Here is a 15,838-nt window from a genome sequence, read left to right as displayed (position 1 = left end):
AATTTGAAAAGAGAAAAACATTTTCCATGGGAAGGCTTTACAGAAGGAGATGTAGGTATGCATGGATATTCATACATATAGATACATACATGGACAAGGTATCCCAAAAGTCTTAAAACTAGACCAAGTCCTTTGGGACACCCCCTGCATAGCAGTCTTCTGTGGAGAGGTGATAATTACACCCTAAGGAGTGGAGGGGAAAAAGTAAAAAGAGAAAAGGACTTGGGACAGAACCTGGAGAGACACTCATACTGGGGGCAGGAGAAAGACAATGAACCATCAAAGGAGAATGAGAAAAGAGGTCAAAGTAGGTAGAGGAACCAGGAGGGAACTGTGAAATCCCTGGGAGGAAAGAACATTTAGAAGAGTGTTCTTAGTGATAGTGAATGTTACAGAAAGGCTAAAAGGAGATGAAGACTGAGAAAAGGCCATAGGGTGTAGCAATTAAGAGGTCATTGGTAACCTTTGGGAGAACAATTTCATTGTAGTAGTGAGATCAGAAGCCAGATTATAAAGGATTGAAGTTACTTCATATTGAGGAATCTGAGGGACTGAATGGAGACAACTTTGGGGGTGGGGGTTGGCAACAAAGAAAGAAGAGATATAGGATAATAACATGAGGAGTCAATCTTGCCAACCCTCACCCCCTCTTTTGTTAAAAGACAGAAGGGAATCTGAGCATGTTTTGGGGGGGAGGGACTAGTAGAAAGTGAAATATTGAAGATGGAGGAAAGAGTGATTTGGACAAGTTTCCAAGTAGAATGGGAGGGAAAGCGATTGTGCACACAAATGGAGAAAATTCATTGTCCAAATGCTGGTTTCCTGACACTTAGTATAAGGTTCTTCCCACTGGATTCCACTACTTTATTTTTTGCATATTTGGAATTTGGACAAACCGATTATTTTCTCTTGGAACATAGATCATTTATTTCTAGTTTTCTGGCAAGTCTTCTGTCAAAGCAGTTCCATCTTTTGAGTTTCTTGTTGTAATCTTCTCAGAGAAAACCTTTTAATTACAATTTATCATGCAGTTCATGGAATTTGCATACTTTGGCCTGTGTCCTTGGGCAATTTCAAATTTGTATCATTTTGCAAGTCTAAACATATCCCTCCCTTGCAATAAATTATGTTTTGGTGCATATCATCAGAGGTTTTGGAATTCATTCACTTTGTATCTTTTGGAAAACTAAATGAATTCTTTTAAAAAGTGCTTTGAAAACATAGCATAGGACAGTGCTTCTAATAACACTTAAAATGTCTCACACATATAAATTTCAAAGCATTCCATTTTGGCTAATTTATTTCCCACAATACACCTGTGGATATCATTGACATTATAAAATAAAGATGAGGGAGGAATAATAAAAAGGGTCTTGGGACAGCTTCCAGAGACTATACAATGGCATCATTGGTAGAGACAAGAAAAACAATTATAACGTGCCTGGTTTTAACCCACCATAGCTTTGTAATACTGCTTTCTTAATGATAATTGTAGAGTGTTTTATATACAGTACTTCACATACATTGAAACTGAGGTTGTTGCCTAGCAACTCAGCTCATACGCTCATTTCCCCTGAACTCTGAGATTGCATATTTTAATGCTGATAATAACAGTAATGATGCCTTTTATTCATAGAGTTTGGCACTAGAAGCTTATAATGTTCATTCTATTCTCTGACTATTATCTTAAAGTTTCTGCAAAGGACTAATGTATAGATTTTTCTTTTACATTTAAAACGCTTTACAGGCTCTTCCCTCTCATTTTTTTTGGGGGGGGGCGGGGCATTGAGGGTTAAGTGACTTGCCCAGGGTCACACAGCTAGTAAGTGTCAAGTGTCTGAGGCCGGATTTGAACTCAGGTCCTCCTGAATCCAGGGTCGGTGCTTTATCCACTTCACCACCTAACTGCCTACCCCGTCATTCTTTATGGAAGTATCCCTACCCCTCGAAGGGAAAATTATAATGATTAGCTGAAGCGCAATATTTCATTGACAAGTTGACTTCCCCTCCTGCCTAAATTTCTATCCATTCTCTACTGTTTATGTCTTGTCTCCTGAAGTCATTTTGGTTGTCAAATGGATAGGGGACACATACCCATTCCATATATGTATGTATATGCATACATGCATGTGCAAATACATACATATACACATACATATTGTATAGATATAGATATAAATCTTCATTTCTGTAGGTTTTAATACATCTAAGGCACTGAAATTCTGTCCAGTAATGTGGAATACTACAATATATTTTTTTCTGCTCGGTTCAGTTACAAAGCTACAAAGATGTAACTATTGAGACTTTCTGTGATTTCTTAACTCCTGATGCATTGTTATTATCATGCATAGTCACTGAACAGACAGGATGTCCCGAAACAAAATGTTATCATTTCTTATGGAATGCAACAAAAATCAGTGCATGCATTTTGGAAAACAATACAAAAAGCAACTTTAGGCAGACCAAAATACAATCCTGGTAACAAGTGAATATGCAAATCTCAAATGCATCTAATGATCTCATGTTTTCTGGTTTATCCCCTCATCCAATCATAATCTGTCGTCTTTTCACTTTTCCCTCTGCCTTACCTTATAAAACCATACTCTTGATCTACACCATGATCTTCAATACCTTGACTCCTCAATTCTCTCCCAGGCCATCTCCCTGCAGTGGCCGCTCTCTCCTCTTTTCTTCATCTTGACCCTTTGGTGAACCAATTCAACTCTATACTATCCTGTTTTCTTGAATCCCTAGTTCCCTTATAATTTCACTGATTAAAGTGATTAAAATCAAGCAAGCTTCTGCCTTGGATCATTCCAACTATTCACTGCCTTTGCTCCTACACACATGCTGCTGAATGAAGGTGGGGAAAAATCATGCAATCATTCTAATTCGTTCCAGTATGAATTTACATTACAGAACTTCAATTGGCAGCCACTAGGCAATCCTTCTATACCTCCAAATCACTATCCCACTCTCCAAAGTAGGCTCATCCAAACCTTTTCATCCCTCCTCAAGTTTCCCATGGCTCCCCCTCCTCATTTTCTCAGCTGAAAATCTTACCTTATATTTTACAGAAAAAGTTTAAACCATCGGGGCAGCTAGATGGCGCAGTGGATAGAGCATCGGCCCTGGATTCAGGAGTACCTGAGTTCAAATCCGGCCTCAGACCCTTAACACTTACTAGCTGTGTGACCCTGGGCAAGTCACTTAACCCCCATTGCCTCACTAAAAAAAAAAAAAAAGTTTAAACCATTCACCAGGAGTTTCCTCATCTCATATCATTCAAATATCTTCTGCCACCATCTCTTCCTTCATCTCTGTCTCACATGATGAGGTGCACTTACTCCTTACCACAACTAACTCCTCTACCTGCTCAATTCCATTCCTTCCCCTCTTCTCCAACAGATTGCCTTCTTTGTTATCCAATCAGTCAATCAATCAATCAATCAAGATTTACTAATCACCTAATATGTGTGAAGCACTGCACTAAGCACTGGGGATGCAAAAAGAGGCCAAAGACAGTCACTGCCTTCAAGGAGCTTACAATCTAATGAGGGAAACAACATGCAAACAAAGCAAGCTAGATACAGGATAAATAGGTGATAATTAACGGGGGAAAGGCACTGGAATTAAGAGGGAATGGGGAAGACTTCCTGTACAAGGTGGAATTTTAGGACTTAAAAGAAGCCAAGGAGGTCAGTAGTTGGAGAGGAAGGGTAAAAACATTCCAGGCATGGAGAAAAGTCAGAGAAAATGGGAGCTGAGAAATGGAATGTCTTCTTCATGGAACAGCCAGGAGGCCAATGTCACTGGATCAAAGAGTACATATGACCACAGAGTATGGTGTAAAGAGACTGGAAAGGTAGGAGTGGGCTAGGTCATAAAGGGCTTTGAATGCCAAAAAGAACATTTTGTATTTGCTCCTGGAGGCAACAAGAAGCACCGAAGTTTTTTGAGTAGGAGGGTGGCATGATCAGAACTTCAATTTAAGAAAATCACTTTAGGGGCAGCTAGGCGGCACAGTGGATAAAGCACCGGCCCTGGATTCAGGAGTACCTGAGTTCAGATATGGCCTCAGACACTTGACACTTACTAGCTGTGTGACCCTGGGCAAGTCACTTAACCCCCCATTGCCCCACAAAAAAAGAAAGAAAGAAAGAAAGAAAACAAAAGAAAATCACTTTAGTAGCTGAATGGAGGATGGATTGGAGTGGGGAGAGACTTGAGGCAGGCAGACCCACCAGCAGGCTACTGCAATAATCAAGTCACGATTATTGTAGGGGTCTGTATTAGAGTTGTGACAATGTCAGAGGGAAGGAAGGGACACATATGAGAAATGCTGCAAAAGTGAAATTGACAGGGCAGTTAGATGGCAAGTGGATAGAGCACTGGCCCTGGATTCAAGTTCACTTAACCCCAATTGCCTCACCCCCCCAAAAAAAGTAAAATTGACAGACCTTGGCAACAGATTAGATAAGCGGGGATAGGAGTAGGGGTTGAGAGATAGCCAGGAGTCAAGCATGGCTCCCAGATTGTGAGCCTGAGGGACTGGGAGGATGGTGTTGTCCTTTAAAATAACATGGAAAGTAGGAAGGGGAGAGGGGGAATGGGGTTTAGGGAAAAAAATAATGAGTTTGGCTTTGGACATGGTTTAAGATCTGGACATCCAGTTCAAGATGTCTAATAGGCAATTGGAGATGCAAGACTGGAGGTCAGCAGAGAGATTGGGGCAAGAAAAGTAGATTTGAGAATCATCAGTATAGAGATGGCAATTAAATCCATGGGATCTGATGAGATCAACAAGTGAAGTTGTATAGAGGGAGAAGAGAAGAGGACCCACGGCAAAACCCTGAAGAACACCTATGGTTATCTTTGGTACTCTATCACTTTTTTTTTTTCTTTTGTGGGGCAATGAAGGTCAGGTCACTTGCCCAGGGTCACACAGCTAGTAAGTGTCAAGTGTCTGAGTCCGGATTTGAACTCAGGTCCTCCTGAATCCAGGGTCGGTACATTAACCACTGCGCCAACTAGCTGCTCCCTCTATCAATTATTTTTAACCTCTCTATCTACTGGCTTATTTCCTATTGCCTATACACATGTCCATGTCTCCCCCCTTCTGAAAAATAAAACTCCCACTTGATACTTCTGTCCCTGATATCTCTATTGTTCTATATCTCTATACCTAGATGTCCCTATCGAGGATCCTATGAACTTCAATTCACAAATCAGCTATGTTGCCCAGTAGATAGAACACTGGGCCCGGAGTTAGGAAGACCTGAATAAAATCTTGCCTCAGTTGTCTTATCCTGGCAAGTCATGTAACTTCTATTTGCCTCAGTTTCCTTACCTATAAAATAAGGCTGACAATATAGCACCTGCCTCCCAGGGTTGTAAGGATCAAATGAGATAATAATTGTAAAGTGCTATGTAAATGTTAGCAGCTATTACTACTACTACTACTACTACTACTACTACTACTACCACCACCACCACCACCACCACCACCACCTTAGAGGTCACCTAATTTTTTTTTTCTTTTGCGGGGCAATGGGGGTTAAGTGACTTGCCCAGGGTCACACAGCTAGTAAGTGTTAAGTGTCTGAGGCCGGATTTGAACTCAGGTACTCCTGAATCCAGGGCAGGTGCTTTATCCACTGTGCCACCTAGCCGCCCCGAGGTCACCTAATTTTACAGCTGGGGGAAACTAAGGCCTAGATTTCAATGACTAGGCCAAGGCCACAGAGGCAGTAGACAGTCAACTAGCATTTATTAAGCTCCTGCTATGTGCTTGGCACTGTGCTAATTGCCAAGGCAAAAAGCAGTTCCCTGCTCTCAAGGAATTTACAGTCTAGTGGAAGATGGACAAGCAAAGATTAGACACCTTATCCATCACTCTTCATCAGTCTATCCATGTGTGTGTGTGTGTGTGTGTGTGTGGAGGGGGTGAGTGAGAGATAGCTCCCATCTTGGGGTGGGGGAGAGCATGTGTTATTATTTATTTATTTATTCATTTATTTTTTTATTTATTTATTTATTTTTTCATTTATTTTTATTTATTTATTTATTCATTTATTTTTGGCGGGGCGATGAGGGTTAAGTGACTTGCTCAGGGTCACACAGCTAGTAAGCATCAAGTGTTTCAGGCTGGATTTGAACTCAGGTCCTCCTGAATCCAGGGCAGGTGCTTTATATCTACTGCGCCACCTAGCTGCCCCCGAGCATGTGTTATTTAAACTTTTTTCTCCCAGAGTCTATCCCAGTGTTCTGCAAGAGTAGCCCCGTAATAAATACTTGTTGGGTTAAATCAAATCCCACAGTAAACCATCACAAGAAAATGTCCATAAGAACAAACACTTGATTAGGCCTCAACAACACTCCCAAACAAGGGGCACTGGGCTCAGGAGGCTCCCTGCTCGGTGAGATGGGCTGGTGAAGCTTGGAGTGGAAAAGATGGGGCACCACAGCTGGAAAGAGGAGGAGGAGGGAGAGGAAGGAGGCGTGTCTGCAGTTGGGAGGAGTGAAGAGGTGTGTTTGCAAAGGGGAGGAGCGGACGGGGAGAGGAGGAGAGCAGGAAAGAAGGAAGAAGAGGGTGGAGGGAAACAAGAGATAAGGGAATTGGGAGAGTCTGGAGGCTACCGAGAGAGGGAGAGAGGAGGTCCAGTCAACGGAGGAGGAGGAGGAAGGAAGGAAAGGAAGTCCCGCGGAGAGGAGGGACCTGGAGGAGTGGACGGAACAGGGAGCGGAGAGCCAGAGAGGAAGGGAGGCGTTTACCCTGGGAGGGAGGGAAGGAGGAGGGGGGAGAGGAGGTCCTTAGCTCTCTCTGGCATCTTTCCTTCCTGCCTCCGAGCTCCAGAGTCAGAGGGGCAGAGGCAGAGGCAGAGGCAGAGGCTGAGGCTTAGGGCGGCCGGAGCGTGGCGAAGGCGTGGAGGGAAAGGGGCAGCCGGACGGTGGGCAAGCAAAGCAAGGCCAAGGGTCCGTGGCCATGGCCTCTATGGCGGCGGCGATTGCAGCCTCCCGCACGGCAGTCATGAACGGGAACCGGCCGCTGGACGACAAGGAGCGGAAGCGCTTTACCTACTTCTCCTCCCTGAGCCCCATGGCCAGGAAGATCATGCAAGACAAGGAGAAGATCCGCGAGAAGTACGGGCCCGAGTGGGAGCGGCTGCCCCCCAAGCAGCAGGACGAGATCATCGACAAGTGTATGGTGGAGCCCCACATCCAGGCCCGCTACGCCGCGCACCGCGCCGCCGGGGCCTCCCGGGACCAGACCCCCTCCTGCTACCCCAACCTGCGGGTGCCCACGGGCCAGAAGGTCGTGCACTTCGGGGACGAGGTAACTGGGGAGCTCGCACTGGGACCAGGAGGGAGGAGGTGGGAAGGGGGACACACCCGGGGCTGGGGATGGGGGGGGGAGCTGCAGGTGTGCCCTCGCTTCGTTCCCTTGCCTAGCGCCCCATCCCTAAACCCCTAAATTCTCCCCACTTAGGTCAGAACGTCTCCTCCGTGGTAGGCTTTGTTACCTGTCCGAGGTTCATTGGGGTTCCCAGAATAGGGCAGAACTAAAATCTGACCTGCAGGAGAGACTGAGCCCAAAGAAGGAGAGAATGTATCCACCCAGACCTCTGGGGTCCTGGGCTGAAAGGGAACCTTTGTAAAGATCGCCTATTTATTCTCTCTGCCTCCAGCAAGAGACACCAGAAAGATAATAATCAACTCTGACCATCAAAGTGTCCAGGGAGGTTTTCCCTATTTATTACCTTAATTGAAAGCACCTTCTCATTATTGATAAACTGGGAAAAGGAGTGGAGAGGGTAGAAATGAATGACTAGGGTAAAAGCAGAAACCTGGTGACAGAATATTTTAAAAGCAATTTTCTCGTGAAGCATTATGCACAAGTTACTGTTTGGGACAACCGTCATGCCCCCATTTCTCAACTGAAATACTAAGGTAAGGTTAATTTATCTGTCCTCACCCAATTTAAATATTCTCTTCCAAGCCACAGATAGCAGCATTCATAACTTCTTGGCATATGATCGTGCAATCCAATTGTATGCAGTTGTCTAGGGTATGGGACAAGTAACCTTTGAAACCAGAAAGAAAAAAAATGGGAGCTAATGGTCGCCAAAGCCAGAGCACTCAGTACAAAAAACCACCTACCTTTTTGTGGATTGGAAATATACACTGGCCATATACTCTGACCCAGTAGGCTTGGGCTCCAGCAGGAGCATTTGTGCCATGATCACTTAATCACTTAGGCTAAAATCATCAAATGTATAATGGAAGAGCCCTACATGAGCTATCAGGTATGAGGGTTGGAGCCAATATGTATTGAGTTTGGAAGATGCTGTCTCCTGAAGTCATTCACCTTAAGAGTGAAGTTTAAATTCAACTTATGTGTGTTGTGGCATTTATTCCTGTAAAACAGTCTCATTTTAGTGAAAGGAAAGTGTGAAAACATAGGCATATACTGCCAACACTACCTAATTCTGGAAGAATTAAAAGAAAATCCTCCATTGAGCTCTAAACTATAATAATTTTGCCAGGAAAAAAATGGGTATAGCCAAAAAAGCAAGCCAAAAGTATAGTTTTAGTTGTTTTTTTTTTTTTAAGTTATTCCTACTCAGAAAAGCCTTCAGTATGAAGATAGGCAGCTCTGTGCACACATGGTGCTGTACTTGAATGCTCAGACTCAGGTTATGGAAAAATAAGCACTAGAATTTTTTGAAAGACTTATGAATGCATAAATAGGAGGTAAAATAAATTTTTTAGAAGTATGTATCTTGAAAAATAACTAAATATTTCCCATTTTAGACTATGAATACTTTATATGCATTTATATATCAAAATAAACATATACATATACATGGTACATAATGTATTTCAGAAAAAATAACCAAATTATTCATATTCTCTCTCTCTCTCTCTCTCTCTCTCTCTCTCTCTGGAGTCCTTTCATCAGATGCCAAGTTAAGCTGCACCAATTTATATACCTTTAATTAGTTTTAAAAGCAAATGAGAGAATTAGCCCTGGCTGTCCATCTTATAATAGCGCAGGAGCATACCAACCTTCTATATCAAAGCTTATTATAGCCTTTGCAAAGATGGCTGCTAACATGGATTCTGTGCTATTAACAAGCATAGGAGTATGCTAGAAAAATCTCAGCACAGACATTGTGAAGGATACCAACTGACTCTTACACTTTAGGATACTTTGAAGATTATATGGGGTACCACATTTAACAAGTTTAGGATGTTTGGCGCTCATCCTACTGGGCTGGACAGGCCCCCTCAAGAAGTACCCTAAAAATACAAGTTGGAAATAGACCAAATACAGTGGAATTGCTTCTGCCTCAGGAGATCCTCTCTAGACCAGGGCCTCTGGCAATCTCTTGGTCATGGCTGAATGGTTAGAGTGGGGAGGTTTTGTAGCTATTCAGAGTAAAGTTGAATGCAAGCAAGAACATTTGAACTGTTTTGTCTGCTTGGGGTGGGGGTTCCAGGTTTGAAATGATGATAGGCTAGAACATATCCAACCATATCTCCTATTAAATGGCACCCCGACCTGGAACTTGTCCCAAGGACCCTGATTCTGAGCTAGGGGTCAGGGCTTGCTCAATACACTGACAATGATTGCTGTTGACTTGGCTAACCTGTAGCAACCCGAGGTAATGTACTACATACTGGACCTCTCATTCCTTTTAATAGGAGGATCTAAGGGTATCATGAATTGTCAAGGATTGAAATTCATATCACCCTAACAAACTCTTGAAGGTGCACTTTTTTTTAACCCGGCTATCTAAGAGCCAGGACATTTTCCTGGTTCTGTTCTTAGTTTCACCATTGCCTTACTGAATGTTTTCTATGATTATGGTAGCTTAGTAAAAAGTGTTAACTGATTGTCCTTGGCCTTTTAGCCTGTAGCAGTTAACTTTCTACATTACCTGGACTCTCACTTTCTTAGTAGTCAATTCAACAAGTATTTCCTGAGCCTTAGGGGCATTTATCTCATGTCTTTGTGACTGAAGATGCTCTATTTGGGGCTAACATTTTGGTAAGAAATTCAAGGTATGTTATGAGATGAATGCTCTTAACAATATTTTTTCTCCTCTATCATCTCTCAGTTAGATTGGTCCTCTTGAAATGTGAATACACGTTGTTAGTAAATCTTCCTTCTGTGGGTCAGACATTTTCAATTTGGAAGGTTTAATGGCATACCTAATTTTTCCTTCCCTGCTTTCTGTGATGTAATGAGCAATAAAATGGGACCTTTAAAAAGACCACTGAAGCTTGTTGACTCATTCTACTTTGATACCTGATTTGCGATGACCTTAACAGAGTACTCAGAAATAATACTACTTCCAGTATTGTAAGATGTGGCAGTTGTCATTCTTGGCTTCTGGCAATCATGGGCAGATGGATAGTTGGGACTTTTCCCTACTTTATATTCATAGTGACTCATTCTCTACCTGCTTCTTCCCCTGTTCTCTCACTTCCCAGCAAACTTACCCAAACTTATCAATTTGGTGCCATTGTGTAAGTTTTTGGTGACATTGGTATGGATGTTCTTCTTGTAGGATCTATGGTCAAATAGTTGCTTCCCACAATATTCTATGAGAAGTAATCTTTGACTTCTGGCTCTTAAGTCCCAGATCCCTGGAATCTGGTGCTATTTCTCATGCTTTCACAGGGAGCTGACAGGTTAGTGCTGCTGTTAGACTGAGTCTGTAAAATATCTGAAAACAAAGAGGAATGACTCTCTATCTCTGTCCTTGATGGGCATCTTGATTTATTTCCATTCAATAGACATTTATTGAAAGCCCCCTATTTGCAAGGCATTGTTTCTTCTTGGGGGGATGAAAAATAAAATAGTTCTAGCCCTTAATAAGTTTACATTATAATAAGCAATATGCCATGTACCTCCGATGAGTAAGGACAAGGTAATTTGAGAAAGGACTCTAACAAGTAGGAATGGGAACATGGAGAGGATCAGCAAATGTCCAATAAAGGAGGAAGCACCTAAGCTGAGCCTTGAAGAGAGATATAGAAGAATGAAAGATGGAGTTGAAGCAGGATGGAAAGAAAGATTACAAATGCATGGATATAGGAAATGGAATGTCAGATTTTGGGGCCAGTTTGTCTGGAAGATAGAATGAGTGTATTGAAAGGTAGTATTAGGAAATGACTGGAAGGGTAGGATGTAGCCGCATTTTGGAGGAAGCACTGCCTCCTTTCAACTCCTAAATATATACTAAGCCTTCCCAACATATTTTTTTTCTTTTTTAAAAATTTTATTTATTTATTCCCAACATATTTTAAAGATTGTCAATTTGAAGTTAGTAGGGATAGCAAACCCACCCCATCCCCCAATCATGTATCCTCTCTATATCCAACCCACTTAGTTTTGGAGTTTGTTTTGTTTTGTTTTTATATATCATTATCATCATACCTAATAGGGTACCTTATACATAGTAGGCCCTCAGTAAATATTAGTGGATTTTTCAACTCCATTGTATAGTAAAAAAACAAAACAAAACAAAAAAACCAACCAAAAGCACAAGCCTTAGAAAACTTGATTTCAAAGCCTGACTCAAACACTTAGTAGTTTTGTAAGCTTGGAAAGGTCTTGTAATCACTTTTAGCCTCAGGTTCTTCATCTGTAATTTGGAGCCTTATAAGCACTTGCCTTACCTGTCTCACAGGCTAAGGCAACAAGCAATTCTGAAGGAGCAGATGAGATAATTGTATGGAAATCAGTTTGTAAACCATAAAATGCTATTTAAATGTCAGGGGTTTTTTTTTTTTTTTTTTTTGTAACAATAATTTGAACATTTTGCTTCTTGAAAGCAGATCTGTGACATCACATAATCCCTTCTGTCTTCTTAAGTGTCCTTTTTAATATTACTAATAATCTGAATGTTTAGCTTGTGGAAACTAGATCTATAGTAACACAAAATATCTTTTATCTTGTTTCTTCAGGCTTTTGCCAGGGGCTTGAAATCACCTGGATTTTGTGCTTTGGTGCCATTGTTTTTTGGAGGTAGAATATATAATTATGATGCCCACCTTATATCTGGCTGATTTATTTTCCAGAAAAAGACTTTCCTTATCTCAGCCATGGATAAGTAGGCTCTGACTACTGGATACTACCTGGAAAAGTTATCCTGAAAAGAGTCTATTGAGTTCCAAGGCCTTTGTGGTATCATCCTAATCGTTCCCCAAACAAGAAAAGGTATAACACTTCTGGATTCACGTATTTCCCTCTTCCTTTCCCCTCACCCCCCTCCATTTGAAGTCATTTTCATTTGAATTGTGTGTACAGTTGATGTTGAATAATAGTGATACCTGAACTGGTATCCTTAAAAAAAAAAAAGACTCTGAGAGCTGTGTGTGTCTTCAGCAGGTGGGAAGAGGAGATTACTAAAACCAGAGAGGGGAATATCTTCTCTTTTTGTTTTCAGGCACTATACAGACAGGCTCATTAATCTGCACAGCTCCCTGGGGAATAGAGGTGGCCTGTTGACTGCCAAGAAACAGAGGTGCAGACAAATTAAGTGACTTGTTTGCTATCACACTGGGGATGAGTAGCAGGGCTGGAGATTTTAAATATTATGTTTCTCTCCCCACAAAACCGTAGTGTCTTTCTCAGTACAATTAAAAAGTTTTTGATACATGTGTCTAGAAAACTTTCAGTTAAGGCCATTGTTCTTCAATACATTGTTTTTCTTAAAATAATGTATAAATAAAAAAATATGAATATCACACACACACCAGGCAGATCAGAGGACTTATGTATTTCATAACTCTTTTGTCATCATAAAGACTTCCCCTTATATCCCCTTTTCTCCCCCTCCTCACCTCCCTTTCCCCCTGTTCTTTCCCTCCCCTCTCTTTCCCCCATTTTTCCATGTGGAGTGGGGCTCTGGAAAGCCTTTCAGTAAAGCTGAGGATCTGTGTTTGTTGTGCTCTATAGAAGTTCAAGATCCTACTTTTTGGGTTTTTTTTTGTTTTGTTTTGTTTTGCAGGGCAGTGAGGGTTAAGTGACTTGCCCAGGGTCACACAGCTAGTAAGTGTAAGTGTCTGAGGTCAGATTTGAACTCAGGTCCTCCTGAATCCAGGGACAGTGCTTTATCCACTGCTCCACCTAGCTGCCCCCAAGATCCTACTTTTTAAATTCACATTGCTGCTCACTTAAGGGTTAAATCATTAGTGGTACATTTTTGCTGTTGGAACTCTTACCTCAGCAAGGCTAAATATATTGCAGGCCCAAAGGAAGAACAAAAATGCATTTTTAAAAGTATAGGTAACAGTTCCTACACAGGCATTTGTTACAGAAGAGCACATTGTAATCATTCCACCAGATCTTACAGATACAGGAAATATTTTCAAAATGTAAAAATAAATATAGCAGTGGCACTGTGTTTAGTCCTTGAATAGATTGGTGCTTTGAGAGACCAGATAGTTTGCCTACTGTTTCTGCTTTTGGGGTACTATAAAGTCACTCAGTAATTAAGCCTTGCATTTAGCTGGGCAGACTTCTTTACCTCTGGAACACGGGAGTACTTGGAACATTGAGCTCCAGTTCCTGCTCTGACCAGAATTTTCCAAGACCCTTATGTCCTACTTGACCACATTCCAGGTAGATTGGAGTGGTTCTCAATAGCTTTGCTTATCTCCATAACTGAAATGCTACATTTCATAAATCAATAATAAAACAGTAACAGATATCACTTTAAAGTTTACGAAAGTGTTTCTACAAAAAAAGAAAAATCATAGGAGTTTTTTAGTACAGATATCACACGAATACATGAAAGACTTGTGATTTTGATGGAATGGGAGCTCCCTGTGTGGAGCCTACCTCTATCAAGGCAGATTTGTTTGTGACTTAGTAGAACATAAGATTATAGACTTAGAATCCTGGACTCTGAGTCACTTTTATTTTTTTATACATTCAGTATATACAGCAGACTAAAGAGTACAATCTGTTTTAATCTTATTGTTAAATAGGCTTATTATTAAAGACTTCATAAGTGATTTAGTCCAGTGCCATCATTTTACAAATGGAAATACTAAAGTCCAGAGAAGTCAGTTGAATTGTCTAGGATCACACAAGGAGTAAATAGTAGAGTTCAAGTTTGAATCCAGATCCTTTGACTCCAAACCCGTTGCCCTTTCCACTACACCATGGAGGTTGTGACTTGCCCTGGGTCACACAGCTAATAAGTGTCTAGGATGGAATTTGAACCCAGGTCTTCCAAATCTAACACTTCACCCGCTGGTCCACATTACTTCTATAACTGCCCTATTACAGATGAAGAAATTGAGGCCCAGAGATGAAGTGACTTGTCCAAGGTGGCAAATAGCAGCCACTGTGGTGAGTAGGATGGTGAATTGACTAGGGAGATATAAAAACATTGCCTTGCTACAGTGAGGACCCATTTGAGGCATTTGTAGCAGGTCCAGCCAACATGCTTTTTATGAGTCTTCTTCAACTCTTTTCAGCTACAGGGGAGGCAAAGGAGATGGCAGTAATCTAGGGCTGAAGATTAGCAGGGAATTATTAGCAATAGAAAGTCAAGGAATTTCAGAGTAGCAGATGGTGTAGAGTTGAGTTGGTTCACCAAAGGGTTAAGATAGGGCAAGAAGGAGATTATAACAAATCAAGGGATCATAGCCTGGGAAAGAACAGAGAAAGTGTGAGGGTTAAGGGAATGGAGGTCATGGTGAGGATGAAGGACAGGGTTAGGGATCATAAGGTATAGGAAAAGATGAAATGATAAAATATTATGATCTGGTAAAGGGATTTTGGAATTTGTTACCAAGGACAAGGAACACTTGCTTGTGTTGGCAAACTCAAGAGTATATCCATCCCAGTATGTAGCTTAATTAGAAGGGGTCATGGGAATTAAGTTGATTAATTGGGAATTTGGGGCATTTGAGGGACCATCAATACATATATTGACATCTCTGTGTATGAGTGCAGGAGATGGGGAAGAGAAAGTAAATTAAATCATTCTTAAACCTCTGGAATTTGCTAGTTACCTGTCCCCCTGAATCTTGTCTTGGTTCATGAGCCAGCTGGCTCATGACAGGTTCAACACCTTGATCCATAGGATAATTATTTTCCATGCCAAAAAGATGGGGGGTAGGTAGAGCAAATATTGGCCCCAAATCCTTGTGTAATCAGTGTTGGAAAAAGATGAACAGTGGTCCTTTTAGTTGATATGATATAATTTAGAGATGATAACTTGCATCATCTGAAAGCATTTATTAAACACCTTTTTGCATACTAAGGTACTGCATGGAACAAGTTAGACACAATCCCTATAATCCAGGAACTTTCTATTCCCACACTGACATACATGAACACAAAGAAACTAACTTTGAACAGGTGGCAGTGTAATGAGTGAGAAGTGTCTGAGATTTAGTCAGAAGATTTAGGTTTGAATCTCAGTTCTGCTGCTTACTAATAGCATGAACTTCAGTCACTTCCTCTATGGGCCTTAGTTTCTTCATCTGTAATGGGGGGTGGGGAGTTATAGAGGCAGCCTAGCATAGTATATAGGGCTTAGAGTCAGAAAGACTTGGATTCAAATTCTACCTCTGACACTATGTGACCCTGGTGGGTACTCTATTCAAGTAATTCCCTCAAATTGATCTGCAAAGTCAGAGTAGAATTTGATTGAGGAAGTTTTCACAAGAGAACTTTCCCAGTAATGGAGAGGATAGGTCTTAGATGATTTCTTAAGTTCCTTTCTAGTTAAAAGTCCTATGAAGTGGGGGCAGCTAGGTGGCGCAGTGGATAAAGCACCGGCCCTGGATTCAGGAGTTCCTGAGT

General features: G+C 41.5%; 1 protein-coding gene across 1 annotated transcript in view; it reads left to right on the top strand.

Annotated features, from left to right (window-relative positions):
- The first annotated feature begins 6,605 nt into the window (after positions 1-6,605).
- The window catches only part of C4H1orf198 (chromosome 4 C1orf198 homolog), a 51,333-nt gene continuing 42,100 nt past the window's right edge, over positions 6,606-15,838 (top strand). The window contains exon 1 of the mRNA XM_043963597.1: positions 6,606-7,336. Within this exon, the coding sequence (XP_043819532.1) occupies positions 6,986-7,336 (351 nt within the window). The 5' untranslated portion in view covers positions 6,606-6,985. The remainder of the gene's footprint in view (positions 7,337-15,838) is intronic.

The sequence above is a fragment of the Dromiciops gliroides genome, chromosome 4 (genome assembly GCF_019393635.1).
Source record: "Dromiciops gliroides isolate mDroGli1 chromosome 4, mDroGli1.pri, whole genome shotgun sequence".
Lineage (NCBI taxonomy): Eukaryota > Metazoa > Chordata > Mammalia > Microbiotheria > Microbiotheriidae > Dromiciops > Dromiciops gliroides.
This window is presented reverse-complemented; position numbering and strand designations above follow the sequence as displayed.